This window comes from Euprymna scolopes, chromosome 19 (assembly GCF_053919585.1).
Source record: "Euprymna scolopes isolate OS-2025 chromosome 19, ASM5391958v1, whole genome shotgun sequence".
In the NCBI taxonomy this organism is placed as follows: domain Eukaryota; kingdom Metazoa; phylum Mollusca; class Cephalopoda; order Sepiida; family Sepiolidae; genus Euprymna; species Euprymna scolopes.
In genome coordinates this window covers 50584184-50607829 of record NC_136500.1, presented here as the reverse complement: position 1 = coordinate 50607829, position 23646 = coordinate 50584184, and the positions used below count along the sequence as shown (strand labels likewise).

At 31.8% G+C, this 23646-nt stretch overlaps 1 protein-coding gene across 27 annotated transcripts in view; it reads right to left on the bottom strand.

The window, feature by feature from the left end:
* Positions 1-23646, bottom strand: part of LOC145303571 (uncharacterized) — a 612784-nt gene that overhangs the window by 67965 nt on the left and 521173 nt on the right. For 19 of the 27 annotated variants that reach the window (XM_080145085.1, XM_080145093.1, XM_080145097.1 and 16 more), the window contains one exon: positions 15583-15660. The exons of the other annotated variants lie outside the window; for them this stretch is intronic. In XM_080145085.1, the coding sequence (XP_080001211.1) occupies positions 15583-15660 (78 nt within the window). The remainder of the gene's footprint in view (positions 1-15582; positions 15661-23646) is intronic. 27 annotated transcript variants of the gene reach the window in all.

Here is a 23646-nt window from a genome sequence, read left to right as displayed (position 1 = left end):
ATTATTAACATTCTATATGAAAATAAGTCAAACAATGTGAACAAATCTTATTTTTATTTAATGTGTAATACTTATTTCTTGTGGCTTAACTTCTTATGTGACATGTACTTAAAAATAGGCATTTTACAGAAACGTATCATTCTTACGACAAACTAATTATAATACAAATACTACTACTACTAATAATAATAATTCGTCTAAGAAGGTGAAAAGTTTCTTCAGTTAAAATATCTATTGGAAGATGTTTCATCGGGGATGCCAAATCAGCTATCGCTGTCTAGCAAGCAGACAAAGTGATGTCACAATGAAATGTAACAAGAAATATGCCGGATTGCCACGATTGCTATGATAAATAAATTAAAAATGTAAATTGTGTTTTAAGGCTAGGAAAATACAGTTTTGAAGAAAAACATTGTTGGATATGAGACAATGTAAAAAAAAAAAAAAAAAAAATGATAATATTAAAAGATTTTTATAATTTTCAATTATTACTAATTTATTTACCAACATGTGGATACAAACACTTGGTGAATCTATTCTCCTGCTGCCCAACTACTACTACTACTACTACCAACTCCAAGCATAACACATTCCCACTGAGGGAGGAGTATACATTTTTCCTTTTTTCTGAAGATGAGGTATACCTCGAAAATTCAAAGAACGCCACAATACCACCCTGATTCGACACATTGTGTAGGAAAATAAGTTATCATTCATCTTGTCTCATACCCAAGTGTTCTTCTATAAGATTGCATTGTCAGAGACTTCAAACACAACTTACACACTACACGCAATGCTTCAAGCAAACAATCATTCTCTTAAATTAAAATATTCGTTTTATTTATTTAAAATATAAAATATTTTACAGAAAGAAGAGAGAGAAGACAATAAGTAAATTACTGTGGTAACCCCCCCCCAGCCCTTGTAACTTCAACATTTGATTAGCACATGCGATTTTAAATATTTTATTTTTGTTTAAAAAAGAAAAGATTTAAAATCTAACAACTCTTGATCTATGTAAATTTTTTTCCACCAGTAAAATCTAATCTTAATTCAACAGTTCATGGCAGTTAACAAAAATCAAATAACAAAACAAGACAAAAAGCTAACAAAAACAAAACAACATATACCAATAATCTCAAGGGAAAAATTAAGCAGAAGAAAAAAGGAAACTAGAGTCTTAAGTATCTCCTTTGACCTGATAGAAATAATGACTCACAATATTTATTTCGGATAGAAAAAAAAAACAAAAAAACTGAATAGCTTGACAAACTTCTACAATTGCATGCAATATACAAAGTTACGACAAAATTGGGGACAAAATATTTATAGAAAAGAACAAATTCAGATAAAACTACACTTTAGTTATGGCATTTAAATTATACATTTTTCAGGCTTATCGTTTTTGTATGCTCCATTTTCATATAAAGAGCCAAATCTCCATCTTTCGCTTAAATAATTATTAATACAAGATACATATATCTGTTTTCATATGAATACTTGGTTTTCATTCAGTATGATTAAAAACAACGTTAAAAAAAAAACAAAAAAACATGTATTATCTTTTATTATAAAAAAAGAGTTGTCTGTATGTCCAGCTAAAAGTAGAAAATACAAAACAAAGATCCACAAAACTGGTATCTTCTTGATCAGCATTGCCTGGGATAAATATCTAAAATTTATAATGAAAAAATATTCATTTTTTGACCATAAACTGACGCAGATTCCATCAGGAAATGTTAGATTTCAGAGTATCAACTAAAGGAAAATAACTGATTTTATTTCCAAGAGTTAATTCCCCTAACCTTTGAGGAATTCATATAAGAGCGTGTCCAGAAAGAGGAATCAGACCAGTATTGCAATGAATAGAGTACTTGCTGAAATTCAGTTGTAAAAGTTACATTCCTGGAGGTTGAAGGTTTAATTCTTAGTGCAGGGACCCAAAAATACAATTGCGAATTAGTAAGGACTCTCCTTTAACTGCCAATGCTCAGATCCTTGTTTTGCCTCAGACAAAATTAATGACACTTTGCTTAAGGAAGCCTCCTGTTTTAATAAGCTTCTAGGCTAATGGAACAAGAGCATGCTACCCCTGTGGATTAAATAAAGGGTTCTGTTCAAAATCCGTGCAAGTTCTGAGTTCGACAGACACATTTGAACATCTGCGATTACATTGACCGAAATATTGTCAAAATAACACTCAAGATGAGAACAGTAGTCCGAATAATACAAATAGACTTATTATTAAAGCTATGACTGAATGTCTAATGCTATGTTTGCATAAATAAAATTGTTTATTAGAAGTAAATAGCTCTATTTATTATCGAGCATTATTATATAAACACAAAGATTCTTCAGATTTTTACCCAGTGAATACAGAATATACCTGGATTACTATATATTATTTTTTTTTTTGTTTTTTGCAAATAGTAATCCCATGGTTACATTTTCCACCGTCATGAATTTCTTTGGAGGGAGGGAGGCTGTTCATGGAAATTTCTCCAGATGTTAGGCACATGGAGGTAAAAGCTAAAGATCTTTCAAGTTGTGGTAGGTAAACATGTTCTTGTTGTGAAGATTCTACAAGAAGGAACCAGAGACTGAAGCTTAGTCGAGAATTATTCATGGAAATTAGAACAGAGTAGAGAAAGGGTATTTAGTTCTCCCCCACAACAAGAAATGTGACACCAGGGTCAGAAAGTGAGATTGAGAAGTTAGCACTCCCAAGGAGAAGCACTCTAACAAGAAAAAAGTGCCTGGGCAACCCTGCCGGCATTCCCCAGTAAGGGTGCCTTAAGTGATTAATAATAAACTAACCCCTTCTCAAAGAGAGATGGCAAAACCTGGGAGAGTGAACCTCCTAGAACTGAACAGAATCAGCATTACACCATAATCAACAAGAACCAGGTCATTACAGGAATGGTCCAATCTGTTGATTTTGGGGACCCGAGGATAAAAATCCCAAAATCACTATCCAACGCAGAGTAGACAAAGACTAGCAATATCTTTCTGTTAAGAAGGGGTTGTAGACAACAGAAGAGACCACCCCCTCCCATGGGATTGCAAAATAGATGACCCCCCCCCCGGCCTTTTTTTTTTCTTTTACAAAGGAGTCGCCTGTTATCAAGGCCCAAAGGTCAATCGATAAGGGTTATTGGGATTGGACAGATAGACAATAAGACACAGAGTAGATTTGGAACAATGGTTTTAATTGATACAGAAATTGATTTAAAACGGCTCAACAAGAATTTCTTTATATTGAACTTTAAAAAAAATGACAATGTTATAGTCAGCCAGGAAGCAGTCGTGGTACTTTGTTCCACAGACAGGACAATTATAGAAAAGAAACTTTGTGGAAATTTTGTTTGGTTCTAAGTATATAAAGGAATGAATTTATTGATAGCGGTTGTAGCTAGATGAGTTTTTGCTGGAACTGTTTCATGGGTGGAAGGAAACCTTGAACGAACTCAGTCGAGCACCTATCATGAAAGTAACAATAGAGTAGAGAAAGATTAAAAATACCTCCATGAGAAAGAGACTGTCAAGGCAAGATAGTGCTCTGAGCAGCAAATCCAAAGATGTGGTAGCAGTACTCCATCTTAGGGCATATCTGACTCTTCTATATAGGATGGCCCACTTAAAAGTAGCTCGATCTATCTAATCTGTCTCTTAATGACATACTGACACCACAAGACAAAATGCAATTCTTTTTCCAACAAGATGGTGCTACACGCTACACGTCTCACAGATCACCGACATGAGTTCATGACATGTTTACGGAAGAGAGAACAATAAGCAAAGGGTTATGGCCACCATGTTCCCCGGACTTGTCATCATGTGATTTTTATCTTTGAGGAACTTTAAAACAAAATGTTTATGCAAATAATCTTCACAATTTAGACCAACTAAAGGAGAACATTATCAACGCTATCACCAGAAGAAGATCTAAAGGCAGGATCTGCAAACGTTGTTAAACGTGCCCAGAAATGCATGGATGTGAACAGGGAGCACTTCCAGCATCTTTTATAACAATAAAAGAATGTTTCTCCTCTCTACTACATTTTCTGCGCAACTTTTAAGTGGGTCTTCCTGTAGATAGAGGATTGCATCAAGAATCAGATACTTTCTGGAGTGATAGAATGATCCAACCAGTTTTTCAACAAACTCAGCAATCTTTCATTTTATATCTAGAGTTAAAACCAGTCTTAGAAGCTTGTCAAAACAGACGGCTTCCTAAAGGAGAGTATCATTAATTTTGCTTGGAGCAAAATAAGGATTCAAGCATTGGGTCAGTATGTTATATAAGCTATGGAATTAATGCAGGAGCATGACACTTGTGACGTAAAGAAAATAGTTTTTTGTGACATAACAGAAACATTTCTATGAAAGTATATTAACATGAAAAAAGAATATAGATTTCTATGAGTTGTTCTGTTTATAATTGTTTATTTTTGAAAAAAAAAAAAAAAAAAGCAAAAACAAATTTACAGCCATTAAATTATAAGTGGTTTGCCATACTTATACGTAAATGTGCACTGAACAGATACCATAATACTTAAAATTAAAATTAAAAAAAAATGGGATACTGAAAAAGTAAAACAATACTTTTTATTGTCCCGTTGATCATTTGTAATGCAAATTAAAATAAACATTTTGGGGGGTTATTTATGTTGGTAGTGTAGAAGTAAATGTATGAATGTTTTTTATGAAAGTGTATCAAAAAAATGGAGAATAAATTAAAAAAAAAAAAACAAAGGCGGTGGGTAAATTGCCATTGCAAAATGTTCTTATGGTTGTCAATGAGTTAAAGTAGATTTTTGCGTTAAAATAACTTAAACGTAATATGGAAATGAACAATGTAAAATAAAAAAAACAATGCAGAAAGTATTAACAATTGTTTATTTGGATAATTTAAACGTGAAAAAAAACAAAAAAACAATTAGGGCACTGAAAATGTACACAGTAAAACAATATGTTTTATTGTCACGTTGATTATTTGTTTATGTATGCATGCGCAACCGGATGTCGGGTTACAGCACCTGTTACATGGTCATTTGAGTTTTTATATATATATATATATATATATATATATAAACATTATTTTTCACCCAACCTAATATCTAGTGTGGTCTCCTCTATATTATGAATTATATTACGAAGATTCAATGTGTTGCCTGTTGAAATAGATCTCATATGAATAGTAATAATGACACTTTTTCTGTCATTTCTGTACATTTATTTGAAAGGTAATGGGATTATACCCAATGTTTAACTTGATCTAATAATTATTGCTTCATTACAATTCATTTTCATCCAACACAAAATGACATGATACATTTGTTCAAATTGTTTTTACTTGTTCAAAGCCGGCATTTTAGTTAAACTCTGAAATTTGGCTTCTGGATACACAAGTATTTGTGTATTTTTAAAGTTTTGAGCCATTATTGACAGTTTGAAGACGGAATGTTCTTGTTGGTTCGTTTTGTTGTCTGTTTAAATTATCAACTTAGCACTACTTATTTTTAAAGCGAATAAAGGCTTTAAAATATGTTTAAAAAAACAGCACTTATGTTACCATGCTGAAATAATAACATTTAGAAAGCCATTCTTAACATGGGGAGGGAGAGGGTGATTTGTAATTGTTCTGTACTTTCACTTAATTTTTTTTTTTTTTTTACACGGTGGTCACTACTTATCAAGGCCCGGAAGCCACTCAGGGATAAGGGTTATTGCAAGTACAGTACGTTAGTATGGAGATTTAATGAAGTGTTTACTTAAGGGGGTGGTTCATTAGGAATTTGTTAACGTTGGACTTGAAGACATCCAGGTTGTAGTCAGGTGGGAAGCAGGCACACGGAACAGAGTTCCATAGGCGTGCAGTTCTAAGAAAGAAGCTTTGTTCATGGAATCTACATTTTGATTTAGGCACAGATAAAGAGTGGGGAAAATTTAATAAAAAAGAAAAAAAAGATATCATAAAATTTGAATATAACTCGAAGATACTATTTTAAAAAATAGCACGGTAACATAAGTGCATAAGGCCCCCCCCCAAAAAAAAAAAAAAAACTTATTCAGGTAGGTACAAGAGGAACTTATCTTGCCTTTGGTAACATTTGTTATATATTTGTTTCGGTTACTACTTTTTTCTTGTATACACTGCAAAATCCTCGGAAGATTTTGTGTGTTAGATGTGAATTTAATATGAACAACGTTACATTTCTTTATTATTCTTAAAAATAAAAATTTGTTTTTTTTGTAGGGCTGGAAAAGGGAGGAATAGAGTTTTGTCCAATGTTTAGGTTGGTTTAATCTAATAATTGTTTCATCTATTATATAAATCTCATCTGTCTGTTTAAATGTATGTATGTATGTATGTATGTTTGCCTAAAACTTTCAACAGAGGCGACAGATTTTCACGAGATCTGTATCCTTTTAAAGCTCAACCCTTCGAACGACAAATATCGAAAAATTGGCTAAAAACATTAATTCCTTCATCCTCAACTAGGCGCTTTTTTTTACAGGGAGGGGTCGTTTTTTTGGCCGATATTTTCGAATTGACTAGCCTTAATTAACTTAATTAACCTACGTCACTTCCGGTTTGGTGATGGGCACAACAGCAAAAGCGTCACTTCCCCCCCCCCCATTCTTTTCCGCCTTTGCAGTACCTGCCTGCCTATTACCACTTTTTTTTTTTTTTTTGCTCAACACACACCTCCAAACACCTGGGCAACGCCGGGCACCCAGGCTAATTATAATTAATTTTCACAACAAGATGACATTACATTTAGAAGAGTGTTTTTGTTTTTTGTTTTTCATTTGTTCAAAGCATTTTTGGACTAAATGGTTCACAAAATGGCAAATTTTCTAATTTCCAACCAACTAAAGCTTGGTCATAATTTGGTGGCTATTGAGCTTCCAAAGATTGATATCATTGTTCATGTTTTGCAAACATGCAACCACATTAAAGGTTTTTAGATCTAATAAAAATAAAATTTTGGTTAGAGATACATACACGTAGTTAGAAAAGCCTGATAAATGTGCAATTCAGATGTGTTAAAAGCAAAGTTTAATTACAGTTTAATAATTAAAAAAGTAATAAAACAATTGTGAATATGAATTCGCAATTATTTTTTGTTCTAAATCACACAGCGAAACTGTTTGTCACCAATGACCAATTAACAGAGACAACAGCTAATAATTTTCCATCCCACCTAACAATCGCCTGAAAATTAAATTCCAACAAAAAAACTTTTAGATACTCACCATTGAAACAACACACAAAGAAGCTAAAATTTGGGCGGGGGTGAAACTTCTAGAAACATTGCATGACTTTGAAGAAAGAGAAGACATTCAACGAGTAACCAGCTAGAAGATATCAAACATGCCAAAGTATATTTGGTGTTCAAAGTGGGAGGATTTTTAGAGCATCTATGCTTATTTCTTTGATGAGTAAAATAAAATTTTAGAATCTAGTAGCACTATTAAACAAACATTGGGTTCTTATATTTTATCTGCTTTTTTTTTAGATTAATGATAGCATCCTATTTAAAAATTAGTTTGCTTTGTTCTTATTCGAGTGTGTGTGTGTGGGGGGGGGAGAATTAATAAATTAAAAACTATTGTAAGTCATACCAAGAATTATGACATCAATACATAAAAATAATCTCAAAGGATAAGATGAACAAGTATAAATGTGAAAATGCAAGATTTTCGAGAGTGGGAAAAGGCATTTTTTTTTTTTTTCAGTTGTTTAAAAATTTGGCTCACACAACTGAACATATTATGCTCTGAAAGTCAGATGTTGGTTATAAAAATCAAGAAAAAGATTGATTATGTTTCTAAATTTTTGAGATGAGGATTGCTAATTCATATTATTTGCATCATTCGGACTACTGCTCTCAACTTGAGTGTTATTCCCACTACATTCCAGTCAATGTAACTTCAAACTTTCTTCAGATGTTTCTTGAACTCTGAAATCTGCACGGAATTTCCAACAAAACCTTTTATTCAATCCATGTATCATGATATCATTTCCTTAGCCATGATCTAAGTAATTCACAATACTAAGGATTGAACCTTCAACCCCCAACTGGATTTTACTGATAGAACAAAAGCATGCTACCCTCGTGGAGTAAATAATGGGTTCTGTTTGAAATTCTGTGCAGATTTTCAAGTTTGACAGAAAGATTCCCCAAATTACATTAAAACATAAAAAATAACACAAGATGAGAACTGTTGTTCTGTTCATGTTTTTTCTATTTGATGTATTGATGAACACTTGTCTGTTAGTCACACAATATATATTTTTTATATTCTACGTCTATATCATATTGTCACTGGTGGTTTATTATTAATAGACTGGGCTAATGTTTGTGAGCTATGGATAATTATTAAATTCTACTCTTTATAAATATAAATGATAAAAGGAAGAACATTTTCTGGATCATGCCATACATACGTAAGTTGAATAACTTTAATAAATAAATAAGAATGTAACTATATACATAAAGTAATACTAATAATAAGGGGGTGATAAGTAGTATAATTGATTCATCCGAATTGTATAAATACAACAGACTGGTAAATTAGAAAATATATCTATTTTGAATCTGGAGACAAGGATAAATGTCACAGGTAAGGAAGACTTTTTTTATAGTATCAATAAGTTAGCCAAATTAATCTGGAGCAAGAAACTAGATCCAGTATTCAAACCATTTTTTTTTTCTTGTGATTAAGGGAGGTGGTGTTTGATCAACACTGCTGCGGAGCTATGATTTAATATACTGCTTTGTTTTTAAATCCCTGAAACAGTGTTTCATGGTAGACAACTGATGATCCCTGAAATAACATTAGGACTACTGTGAATTCAAGAAAGCAAGTTGATGCAACGATTGTAGATAATTAAATGACTTACTGACCAAGTAGTTTTCCAACAAATGATAAAAAATATAAAAAATATATATATATATATATATATATATATGCATGCAAACATGTTAGATATTACAAACCAATCTAGAGTGCAAAAATAAGTGATATTTTAATTTGTGATAATTGATTTATTCTGGGGAGTTATTTTGATCAAATTTGGATGTAAACAAAATTTAAGCTTTTCTCTGTCGTGAATTGTTCAAATTAGGTTACTATTTACAATCTATTTTTAATGTTGATGCTTTTTAACTTCAGACTCTTATTGTGTGTGTCTATGCATATAACACTTATCTCCAAGAAAATAAGCCACTCGTCAATATAGCATTTTTAAGGTGTTCACAAAAAAAAAAAAAAAAAAAGCTTTCATTCTATTATTCAATTGTTTGTGTTTTTACAAAGTTCAAAACCCAAGTTTTTTTTTCTATTAATTTATTAAATATTATTTAAAAAAAATGATTTATACTCTGCTATGAATCATATTACAAGGCTTCAATACTTATTTATTGAAATGAATCTCATACAGACAGTCATAATTGTGCTTTCTTGTCATTTTGTACATTTATTCCAGGGATAATGGAACTTTGCCCAATATTTAGGCAGGCTTGATCTAATAATTACTATAGCAATACACATCGACTATAAAACACTTGATAATCATAGCTTTCATGGTAGTTTTACTAAAAATGTTTTAAAAACACTTCAAGTCCTCAAAATACAACCATTTTTTTTTTTTCATTAGAAATTAATCTTTTACATGCCCCAATAATAATCAACATGAAATATTTACAGAATTATGAGCAAATAAAGTAATTAAAACTTTAAACATTATTAAATGTCCATTTTCATAACATTTTTTTACGAACCCACTTTTCTTTTAAAAGTGTGTAACTACTAAAAGGAATTTTGTGATGAAATTTGAAAATCAATCAGAAACAATAATATTAACCTCATTTATTGTCTAGGTACTAATAAATTGGCCTATTTATTACTTTTTATTATTTTAATTTAGTATCAAACATTTTTTTAAAATACTTTTCATACCGCAATTAGTAAAATCAATCTTTTCGTTCATTTTACAGATTGAAATTATAATTGCATGTTGTTTACTCTGTAGCAATTTTTGATTATGCTATCCAAAAAAATATTGTTTTTTTTTTTTTTTTCAGCGAACGTCAACAATTTGACTGTTTTCCTTATCCATTATCACTCAAGCTACCAGCCAACAGCAACTGTTTATAAAAACCGATTATTTTCTGAACAGTTTACAGGTTTATCTAAAAAAAAAAAAAAAAAAAAAAAAACGCAGAGGACTTATTTCCTATAGGGGGAAAAAAATTGATTAACCGCTCTAAAACAGTAAAACAGCCCTGAAATGGAGTGTTAGTTTACATTGAGTTTATATGTAAAACTAACTCCCACTCTAAATTCTAAAGTATTTTTTTTTCTTTCTGTCAAGTTTTACAGTGTTCACATGTAAAAGTATAAAGAAAATAGAATCCCATATTTTTTTTCAGGGAGAGGGGTAGAAAAAAGTATTAATCTAAAATAATACCTAAAATATCTTGAAATATTTTTTTTAAACAGTTTTAGTATCAGATTTCAGTCTCTTGTAGATAAAATGCATTACAATTCAACTCAGTTCATTTTTTTAATGGATAAATTGTATTTTTAAGGTATTGCAGCATATTTATATGCATTTACTGCAGATCACTCGAAAAGCATTACTGGAGATTTTCAGTAGCATATTTTTATTACTTGTATAAATATACAATTATTGACAAATTTCATTCTTTAATCCTGTGTTTTAAATAAGGATACAACATTTTTACTAAAAAATAGTGTAAAAAAAAAAAAATGACTCAAAGCATATAGTCTTGAAGAAAAACAATATTTAAACGCATAAAAATAATCACAATTTTCTCATTTTTTTTTTAGTCACATTCAAGAAAATTAGAAAAAAATCTTTGTTAAATCAACAAGTTCTATGTATTCTAATATTGAGATATTTTAAGTAATTTCAATTTTTTTCATCTGTATTGCTAATTATTGCCTCCATTATGATTATTTTTCATGTAACATGAGATGGCATTACAGTTGCAAGCATTTTTCCTTTACTGTAAGTCTGCATTTTTTATACAAGGGGTGTTTCAAAAATAAAACCTATTTTTTACTCCACCCAAATGGATCGAAAGGGATTGCAAATTGCATTGTTATGATGACTAAAACTTGTGCATCCATGGCCTGAAAGTTTCATCTTTGTTGCAGATAATGGTGTGAGACTAAGAAAGCAACCCTGTTATGGACAGGTGTCAGAAGCAGAGATGCATCATTGAATTCCTGGCAAAAGAGAATGGTGGTAACGGTGGTAACTATGCAGAAAAATAAATTCTTGAGCACAAAAAGTTTGTTTTAATGATAACATTACCGTCTTCATAGCTCTTCAACTTTTTGATTTCAAAACAAAATAGTGTTTAGTTTTGGAACTAGTCTCATACTACAAAAATTATCTTCAGGACCAACACAATAGACAGTAAATTTTTTAATTTTCAACAAATCTCGATCATAATTAATTTCGGTACCAAAATAAAGTTGATACCATTGTCAAGGTTTTGTAAAGATCTATGTGTTCACATTTATAATTTTTAGATAGTATTTAAAATTAAATTTGGTTTTTGATAGTTACTTAAAATATATTATGTATTAAAAAGATCAATTTGAAATACTATTAGAGGGAAGAAAAAGCACATAAAAAAAAATAAATAAAAAACATCATTGACAGAAATGTCTGAACTGTGATTGATTCACTGCTTGAGGAGTCGAAAACAAAAAAAAAAAAGACTTGATGCTAACTCAAACAAAACGAAAAATGATATATTATGAAAAATGGCTAATAATTTTAATTTGCTAGCAGCTTGCAGGATAACTGCTGGTAGACAATTGCTCAGCATACCGGATACCATTAGATTCTTGGAATTAGCAGGAGAGAATGCACATAGTTTTGGAGCTCTGTCTTAACAGCTTGCACTCGTAGAAAATGAGGCTCCACATACTGGCTCGACTAATAATGACATGCTCACTATCGTTGATGAAATGAACTGCCAAAATGACCTTTTTGTTGTTCATATCCAAAACAGGATTTATATTTAGTGTTAACTCTGCATTTATTGTTCTAGCCATTCATCACTGTTCCTTTTAAACCAGATCCAGTGATTGGCCTTTTCAACCATTGCTTGGATCCTTAGCATCACAACAATTTTCTGATGTAAAATTAGACCGATTGTTGTGAACCATTTTCTAAACCTTTTGCCAATGAATCCACGACAACCAACCTCTGACAAGTGAAATGCACACCAAACAGCTTCATATATATTTTATATATTTTAAATATGTCACTAATTAGTTATTGTAAATAAAACATTATCACTAATTAATAATGCATCGATTGTTTATACCTACTCTGTGTTAGTACAGTACCTGGGTATATCAATTTCCATCTTTAGCTCCTACCACTTTATAAAAAATATTTGTGAAATTTTATTAAAAAAAAAAAAAAAAAATGCTACTTAGAGTGAGGAACTATGAAGAATGTATTTATGCATTGTTTTTATTGGCAAAAAACATTAGAAACTGTTTTTATGCAAAATAATTGACTTCCAATCAATATTAAATATGCTGTGCACTACATTTTTTTTTTGTTTTGAGTATCAAAATAAGTCATTCATTATTTTTTTTATTTATGTAATGCTTTTTATGCTATGTCAATATTTGAAATTTCTAAAACATGTATCCAGTTCAAAGGAATTCTTTAGACTTATGCAAGATTTGAATTCTTGTATTGACTACTGCTTTAGTAATGAGTACTCCATCTATTCCTTTGTTTTGTCAACGAATCACATTTCTATTTGCACACAAATTCCATAAACTCACCAACCTTGTTAATAGTATATAGATGTTCATTAAACTTTTCTTTTCCCCACCTCTTTTTAGAATGTTAGCATGATTTTATCATGCAAAATTTATAAAAAAAAAAAAATGTTTAATCTATGTAAATAAAACAGAAGATGTGGGTGTGTGTAAATATTTATCCGATAAACTGAAACTACTGGTCACATAACACTGAAATTAACAGGAAATAGTAATCATACACAAAGGATGGTTTATAACAAGTACAATCTTTGTTTGGATGAATGAATAACATGTACAGACATATCGGCAAATTAAAATGCAAAATGTTCGTTTCAACTTGTCGACATATTTGTATTAGTTTGCACATATGTAAAACTAGTCATAGCTAAAAGCGATTTAATGTTAAAACTTGCTTATCTGTTTGTGAAGACAACTCAAATGGTAGAGAACGCAACTGGAGCGCTAAATGTTTAGGTTTTGATTCAAGCTGATGGCACCAAAGTCATTTTTTTTTTTTTTTTTTTTTTTTTTTTACTTTTGAAATCACTATTATATATTAGATACAATATAATTTTTGATCAAGAATTGGCCTTGTAATAATACAAAATCTGTAGGAATTAAAATACATTTAAGCATATTTTACAGTCTGCAAAATCGGGTACCCTCTTCCCTGCTAATAAACAAATAAATTGATAAAAATAAAATTCTTAGAACTTTTTATATACTCCTTAGATTATAATATCTCCGATTTACAAAAGGAGATTGCGTCTATCTTCTATTTGAGCGACTTTTACACGCTATTTTCACACTATTTTTTTTTTTACTCTCCGCGTGTTTCTTTGGCTATTCCGTATATAAGCGAAACTGAATCCGTACCAAATGAATCTCCTTGGCACTTGTGCCAGGGAAGTCCAGAAAACAATGAGCTTTGATCAATGCAGGAAAAAACCCTTCATATCAGACAATTGCTATTCATTTGGACACTCCCTTTTTTATGGGGAGCTGATTTTCTCCAACATCTTGGGCAAATACACAGAAACTGGTTTGCAGCCAAAGTTGAGTGCATGATTTTCATTCCCCTATGGCGTGATGTTTGACCTCGTTAAATTCACGCACCTGTCACTTAAGTTTTTAATCATTTAACTTCAACCATTCTCATTTCTGCTGCCCTCGTAGCATTGTGGTATGTTAACACTTTTTTTTTTTACCGCCTCTCTCTCAAGGCTCCGGGTTCAAGCCTACCTTCCAACCAAAACTTCTTTTCTTTCTTTTACACCTTCAAACATCCGGGCAACGCCGGGCACTCTCGCTAGTTCAAATATAAAAGCAAAACCAATTGTAAGAAATTCAATTGCTCCAAAGTAAGACTATGTTGTCAACTAATTTACACAAACTTAGTCGCTAACTATTTTCAATAAATACTTTTCAAAAAGTGATATCCGTTTTATTGAGTTGAATATTTAGAAGACAACTGTTTTGATAAGACGGAATATTTATTCTTTTAAAAAGAATTGGTTCTGGTCTAAAATTACCTATATATGTACATAGCTGTGACGGAACGAAAATGTCATATTTCAAAAATCACATACATTGATCAAATACCTTTATTTTTAAGTATGAAAATCAAGTTTTATGAGTAAGCGAAAGGGAACTACCTTGCATTGTCAGCTTGAAGAAACAAGGGTATATAATTCCACAATTTCAACTTGTGAGATCAGCCTTGTAATGCCTACAATTTACCATTAATTGGTTAACAATGATTTTCTTTATATAAAAAAAAAAAAAATTACTTGGTCAATTTACATAATTTTTAAAGTATCTTTTCATTTCTTTATGAGTATGGATATCAAAGATTTTTTCTTTAGTATTGGGTTATTCTCGATAATCCCCAAAGAATTAAATTTGACTATTTTAAAGAAAGAAAAGTATTCATTATTTATTTGAAGAATATTTAGCTGACAATGACAATTACTTTTATGGGGAAAAAGTCATTTTTTTATGAGACCATAAGTCACATTTATTAATAATATTCCTTTTGCGTTAACAGTAAATTATACAGATTGATACTGAAAGTACCATAGAATTTCTACAGAGTCCCGCTAGTATAATATAAATGAATTGGGTTCTTGCCCAGAATTCCTCCTATATTAAAAAAAAAATTTAAGAAAAATCTGTATGATATACATACCTGTAATGAAACGAAAATATATAACCTGAAAAGTCAGGTAAATCAAGTAATTTTATTTTTAAATTTGAAAATAAAATTTTATGAGCATCGGAGAAGTGAACATCTCATCTGCCACTTTGAAAAAAAGATCTTAAAAACAGGGGTAATAGCAATAGTTCATACTAGATTTATGTTGTACTGCCTATGAATTTCCATTAATCATTTAAAATTGATTTGTTTATTTAAAAATAAAACTACCTGATCAATTTATGTGATTTTTGGAACATGGTCTTTTCATTTCATAACAGGTATGTAAATCCTAGATTTTCCTTTATTTTTTTGGTTTTAATATTAGCGAAATTCTGGACAAAAACCAATGCATTTATTATTTTCATTTACTATTTTCAAAGGATCTTTATTATATTATCATTATTAGTAGTAGTAGTAGTCTTAATATTCTTTGCACACGTTTCTTCTTATAAATCTATTTCTTTTAAAATATATCTTTTGCAAAGTTTTCTGTATTCCACCTGAACCAAATATAATTGCCATGGTTTGCCCCTTTTCAAGTGTCTTACCTGGACTTAGTCCTGCATCTGAAATAGAGATTTCTGATCCCGAGGACACGCTGTCTGTGCCAAGGCTGATGTCATTATCTAGAGTAAAAGGAAACAATAAAAAACAAAAACATTGACGGTTGAGATGGCCAGAGACACACAAAAAGACTACGATGAGGGCGAAGGGTTAGGAGATGGGCAGAGATAGAGAAAAAAAATATTTGAGAGAAGGAAAAGATCAGGTTGTATACGAAACCTGCAAGTGGATTTTATATTTTAACCATTTGTCTGGAGTGGCTCCGGTTGGGGGTTGCTGCTCTGTACCTTATGAGAAAGTGTGTTTGAATGAAAAACATTTTTTTTTTAATTTTCTTTTTTGTTATTTTGCTCTTACAACTCGGATTTAAATTTTTAGTGTTTTAGAAAAAAAAAAAAAAATGAAAAAAATAATACAAAAAAAAGATTGATTGTTTAATCTTAAAGGCATTCCATATGGAAAAATATTCAAAGTGATGAGTGTATATATATATATATATATATATATATATATATATATATATATATATATATATACGCACACACACACACACACATTACACACGTACATACACACACAAGTATATATATAATTTTTTTTTCTTGGTTTGCTTATTTATGTTTATTTTGGTGTGTGTTAAATTCTTTTTTCAAGTGTTTGAATATTTGGTTTGCATTTATCAGATTGAATATTATATTCAGTTTTGAGGTTTTATATTTTTAATTAGATGGTTTCAGGTTAAAACAGTTTGTTAGAAAGTGGTTTACCATAAAAGGTTCCTGAAATGGAACACAAAATAGGACTTCATTCTTTTCAAAAAGGTGTAAGAATGAATTAAAAAACAACAAAAAACAAAAGAAGGAACAGTTTAATAAATAAATTAATTTCCTTTGAAATGCACTGGGTGCTTCTATCAGCTCAAGTCAATCTTGGACATCTTATTTCCGTACTCGAATAGATACAGTGGCAATGTCACCAACATTCTTTCATTAAGTTTTCTCTTCATTCTTTTTCTTAGACATCCTCTTGCACAATACAAAAGCCATTATTATAATCACTGAGTTGCCTACTGCTACTTTGTAGCAATGTTGACCAACGGTTTAGCTTATTCATGAACTGCACATACCATGTTGATTGTATAAGATTTTGCAAGAGATAAGAGGGATACAATAGCTCCAGAACCATTCCAAGGTTGGCGAAAACGCCCAGGAGGCCTGCTGAATACGTGATTACGCACCATCAAAGCCAATGTTGAGTCCAGCTCTGGTTCACAGGTCTACTGTGTTTGCCAATGTCCAGCACTATCTTTACTGACTGTCCGTCACTATCTTGATCACTGAGGACCATTGTGTATGGTCTGCATTTATCCAAGATGCAGTGTGGTCTACACATTCTAAATATTTTTTTTTTATTCATTGTATTTTCACCCCAAACCAGGCACCAGCACACATGTAGCAACAATACTCCATACATGAGCTAATGGTGGCCTTGTACAGGATACTTTTAAGTGTAAGTAACTTTCTAGCACAGTAGAAAACCCCACTTTTTTTTTTTTTTTTTACAGCAGTTGTGGAACAGATAATGTATCTGTTCCAACTCGTGTTCCAGTGAATGTTAAGCTGAGGAGCTTGAAAGAAGTACTTTCAGGTAATGTATCTTTAGCCATAGATAAATGCGGTTGAGAAGGTTTCTTGTAATTATTTAAGGAAAGAAGCTTAGTCTTGGCAGCATTGAATGTGACCATCCATTTTTGTTCCCATTCCACTACAGAATGCCACTTCAAATCTAGTTAAATACAGTATCTGGCATTCCTAAATGATCACCTGTCTGGCATTGACCAAACTCACTGCTGTTTAACTTTAGCAATCTAATGCAAACTGGTGTGCCAACATGATTATGCCAAAGATGGTATTTTGCAATTGTTAACAAGAAATTTAAAGAAAGAAAAAGGACAGAAATCAACCAAAAATTACTTAATCACACATGAAAGTATCCTGTACCGTTAAAAGGTCACCATTCACCTATACATAGAATATTGTTGCCACATCTGGGCTGGTGTATCTGCCATTAGTCTTTCATTCATAGACCGAGTTCAAAAGAGTCAGCAACTTAATAAATCCTGCACTATCAATGAAATGTTGCATCTTTGTGCCTGTTTTACAATTATTCTAAAGGAAAGTGCTCCGACGTACTCCAAGCACTTATACCCCCCCCCTACCAACGTAAATACTCCCGACTAACCCAACAAGCAGCAAAATTCCACCCTTACACTGTAGAAATCCTTAGATGCCAGAAATCCTTCTACTGAAATAGTTTTTCCCCCGCAAACTGCTAGACTTTGGAATTCCCTTCCAGGGCCCTGCTTCCCTGACTGTACTGACATGCAGATGTTCAATTGTAATGTAAAAAGGCATCTCACTGCTAAACTTCCTACATAATATCCTTGCATAATTGGCCCCAAATAGTAGCCCCCTTTACGTCAAAGTGGCACTGAACTTTGTTTGGACGGAAAAAGCAAAAAAAAACTTTTTTTTTTAATTCTGACATAATAGATTTGCGAATAAATTTTAAGAGAAATATATTATCTGTGTAAATAAAACAGTAGATGTGTATGAAAATATTTAACTGATAAACTCTTAAACTACTGGTCACATAACACTGAAATTAAGAGGAAATAGGAATCATATACCAAGGAGGATTTATAACAAGTAAAATCTTGGTTAGGATAGATGAATAATGCATACAGATATATCAGCAAATTGAAATGCAAAATTTCAATTTGCCAACATATTTCTATTTCTTTCTGTGCATCCCCAAAATCAATTCATTTCTTCAATTCGTTTAATATCAAATCTTTTTTTTCTTTTCATTTATCTCTTGATATCTACATCAGTAGGGAACATGACTGGAGCGCTAAATGTTTCAGTTTCGATTCTAGCTAATGGCATCCAAGTCATATTTTTTTTTTCTTTTGAAATCAGTACTATATATTAGGTACAATATAATATTCAATAGAAAATTGGTTCTGTAATAATACGAAATCTGCATGAATTAAAATATATTCAAGTGTATTTTACAACCCAGCAAGCTCCCTCTTCTGCTAGTGTTAAAATAAAAATGCAATTTATAGAAGGTAACACAAGATCTGTAAACTTAAATTAAGACGTGTAATGGTGGAGTGAGTCATGCAGATTCCACCTTGTATATATATAATTTACAGAAGAGGATATCACTTTGAATTGTTGCTACATTCACTGCCCCTCTTAAAAGTCTATTAAAAAAAATCCAGGGAGCACGATTAAAAAAGCTGCCTTCCTTTGGCTTAATCGAAATTGGAGATGAAATAGCTTCTTGTAATGTACTGATAAATATTATATAAATAGTAATGAATTACAATGAAAGTTTGGTGCAAGTGCAGTATAAAGGGTTTTCAAATAAAGTATAAACAATATCTGTCATCGAAATTAATATTCGAAAAATTATGCAAAATGATAGAACAGAAAAATAAAATTTTGAAAATTATAAAGTTTTTAACATATCGGTTCATGTTTTAAAATCCAATCTATGTCTTTGAAAAGTCCACCATTTAAAAAATAGAAAATGTTGGACCACTAATCTTGTTTTCTTTTCTTTTTTTGTAAAAAAAAAAAAAAAAAAAAAGTAGTTCTAGCAAATCTACTCAATCATTTTTTTGTAATTTTTTTAAAATTTTTACTAATTTCAACATGACATGTAATTATGAAATAGTATTTTCATCTAAGATGTACTTTTGAAATCCTATTATATTGCATAAGCACCACAAGCTTAGCATCTGACTAATGGGTCATGTGTCTTCTAATCTATTATTATTAGAAACTTAATGTGTTTCACTAAAGCTTTTATCCAATATATTTTAATTTAAAAAAATACATGTAAAAACATTTACTGGTTTCGGGATTGTGTTCTGTTCTTTAAAAAAATCCATTTTACAAAGATATGAGTGGACAATGACAAAAAATCTAAAATCAAGATGAATTTCTCAATTTAAGGGCCTATGGCCCTGCACAAATTTCCCAACCTAGAAGGCTAGGTTGTTCATACATCATTACTTAAAAATCTGAGTTTTTTTTTGCGGAGGGGCAAGTTAATATACATTTTTATATTAATTTTTTTTAAGGACGCCAAATGATAGGTTTTTTTTCTTTAAAAAGAGATGTTTATTTACTGTTATAGAAATAAGGTGGCAAAAACCCCCAAAAAACAACATTTTATCATAATATTAAAAAGAATAGTGCCACCCCATTTCTTAAAACATTTTAACATGAGCTCTGTGTTGCACATTTGAAAAGACTCAAAAACTGGGAATTTAAAATTGTAATGGACTGTTATCCAGAGAGATCTACAATAGCATGTTATTTTGTGTTACACTTACATCTTTTTATTCTAAGTGACTATTGTTGAATTGTTATGACCTTCCATTTCTTGTGATAATTTTATGAAGAATTCTTCATAAGTGTTGCTTTTGATTAACGCTTAAGGAACTCATGTTCATATATATATATATATATATATATTTCTTAAGTTTTAGTTTAAGCTGACACATCCAAGTCATATAGTTATTTTTTTATTTTTGAAATCACATAGAAAATTGACTATAATAATATATATGAAATCTGCATAAATTAAAATATCATATCTAAGCGTGGTTTACGACCAGGCTTTGCCGGGCATGTTAGCTTAGCTAAATACTTTTGCAGTTTTAACAAAAGAGCTATAATAATATCAGGGTGTCTCCATTTACGCTGGACATCCACAGAATACCAACATCAATATATTACATATGAAAGAGTCCACTGTGGAATTTCTGCAGGTCCCACTAGTTTTTACAATAATAAATTAATAAAAAGAAATCACTTGAGAAAGCCTTGATCAAAGCGAAAGCTTGCTTCATATCTATAAACGTAAATAAGAATCTTTTTTTAAAGAAAAACAAACAAAAAAACATACCGCTTGGTTTTCTTTAAAAAAAGAATTTTAATATTCATTCACAATATTTTGAAAAATGTGTTCCCATTTCTTCTATGTTTTATATACTGAAAATATCAACAAATGTTTAAAAGGGTGACAATACATTTAGTGATGTAACAAAAGTCTTCTACCTGTAGAAAAAAATAAAAGAAAACAAAGACAGAAAAAAAAAACTCAGTCTACACATGTGCAAGATTCAAATGGAGGCTTTTCTTCTCATTGGCTTCCAAGGTGGGTGAGAACATGTTCCACTTACCCCCACTTTTTTTTTTTTTTTAAACTGTTACCATTTCATCAGTTCTAATTTCTGTTCAGAGGAAAATCCCAGACAGTTAATATTCAAAGGACAACCCCTCCTTCACTGATTGCAGTTATAGTTCAAAGATAAGATTAAACTATGCTGTATTTACTTTACATCATTCATGCATCTCTCTGTAAATTGTTTACTGTTGCCGGACTTTCGCAAAAAAAAAAAAAAAAAAATTCGACTAGCTACAACCACTATCAACAATTTCCCTCACCTTTTATCTCTGCCCAAAATTTTAACGTGGATTCCATGAACAAAGCTTCTTTTCTAGAACTGCCCACCTGTAGAACACTGTTCCATTAGCCATCTTCCAGGCCGACTACAATATCGTAACCTTGCAAGTCCAATGTAAACAAGTTCATGTTGATCTGTCCCCAACTTACACCATTAACGATTACTACACACTACCACCTTACATTCATTAACCCTTATCCTTAAGTGGCATTCGGGCCTTGATAAGTGGTGACTCCCTTGTAAAAAAACTTGTGTGCACTGTGATTACATTTAAGAACTATTAACATATTTTCATGTTTCACCCCCCCCCCTCCGATTGATGCATCATGCCATTACAACCTTCCTCTTACGTCTTGGACAAAACCGTCCTCATCATATTCGGTTTAACGTCCTTTCTACGTGCTGGTATGCATTGAATAGTTTTTTAGAAATTGACTTACAAACTAACCTTTCTCTGGCTAGGTCTGTTTTTCTCAATTCCATTTTTATAACTTCCATGTTTTTCTTGGCCTTCTCCTTGTAAACTGGCCCTGCTACCTTAACTGTTATACACTTACCCACCCAAGAACTCTCATCCATTCTTTTAATGTTTTGCACACATCTCCCTATATTGTCCAGATTATATCTTCCTCTGAGGTCATCAGAACTAAGCCCATTTTCAAAGATTTACATTACACAATCCATCGTATAATTATCATATCACTTATCTTCATGCAATATATGTTCTCAACCTACACTGACAGTGATAACACTCTGCTGATTATTAATAACATAAATTTCCTGAACTTAATACATCCACTCCTAACTCTAGCAATCAAACTAGCATCTGCTCCATCCTGTGCTCCAATAGTATTACCAGGGTAACAAAACTTGACAACCTTAATAGTTTGTCCTTTGAGAAATGAATGTAAATTCAACTTTTTTTTTTTCACATAGGCATCACCACTTATCAAGGCCAAAAGGCCACTCGAGGATAAGGCTTAAAGCGTGTACAGTAGAAATTGGACAATATAGTAATCGTTAGTAATGGAAATTCAGTAAATTTGTTAACAAATGGAACGGCTCATCAAGAACTTGTTTACGTTAGACTTGAACACAACCATATTGTAGTCAGCTGGAAAGCAGGAAAACGGAAGACAATTCCACAGGCGTGCAGTTCTAAGAAAGAAGCTTTGTTCATGGAATCTACATTTAGGTTTAGGCACAGATAACAAATGGGTGGAATTATTGATAGTGTTTTCAGCTAGATGAGTGTTTCTTGTGAAAGTTTGGCGAGGGGAGACCACAGACTGGAGCTCAGTCGAACACTTTCCATGAAAATAACGATACATCAGAGACAAACTCGCAACATCTCTTCTGGGAGATAGAAGTTGCAGGGAAGTGAAAAGGATATCTCCTATGAGACTACGAAGTCTATTTTGAACTCTATCAAGGCAGGATAAGTCCTTTCTAGCAGCTCCTGCCCAGATGTGGCAACGGTATTCCATCCTTGGACGTACCTGGCTCTTATATAGATAGAGAATTGCATCAGCAGTGAGATATCTACTGGATCGATAGAAGGATCCCACCATTTTTCTAGCTGCTTTGGCAACAGATTTTATGTACCTGTTCCATTTAAGATCAGGAGTAAAGGTCAAGCCCAGAAGCTTGTCAAAACTTGGTCTCCTCAAGACGAGAGCCATTCATTTCAACTGATGCCGGATGTGGATCAGAACGTTGATGATGTAAAGAGATAAGCTTGGTTTTAGATGCATTGAAAGTAATCAGCCACTCCTTTCCCCATTGTACCACATGCTCAAGATCAGAGGAAAACGAATCGGAGAGAACGTGATTGTTTACTGACTTAGATGTGCTTCCATAGATGGTAGTGTCATCAGCATAAATGTCTACAAATGATGTAAGGATGTGATTTGGAAGATCAATAATGTAGATCAGGAAAAGAGTTGAGCCCAGGATGGACCCCTGAAGGACTCCAGCATTAATACTGTGAGCTTCTGATTTTTGCCCCTCAACTACTACTCTTATAACCCTGTCAGAAAGAAATGATTTAATAATAGAATAGACATTTCCAGCTATACCGTAGCTAGAGATCTTGTGAAGTAAACCTTTATGCCATACCCTATCAAAGGCCTTAGATATGTCAAGAGCAATTGCCCTAGAAAGGTTGCCTCCATCGAGAGATTCACTAATCCTATGAGATATTACTGTAAGCACATCTGCTGTAGATGTAGCAGAACGGAAACCATATTGTGTGTCACTAAGAAGGTTATTTTTGCTGAAATGGTTGATTACTTCTCTATTTAATACAGATTCTAGCAACTTACTCATGACGCACAGGAGACTTATTGGCCTGTACTGAGAGGGGATGAGCGATCACCTGAATTCTTAAATACAGGGCATACTGATGAGATTTTCCAAAGTGATGGGAAGCAATTCTCTTTAAGACAACGTTTAAACAGTTTTGTAAGTATGGGTGCTAGTTCTGGTTGAAGTTTTTTGA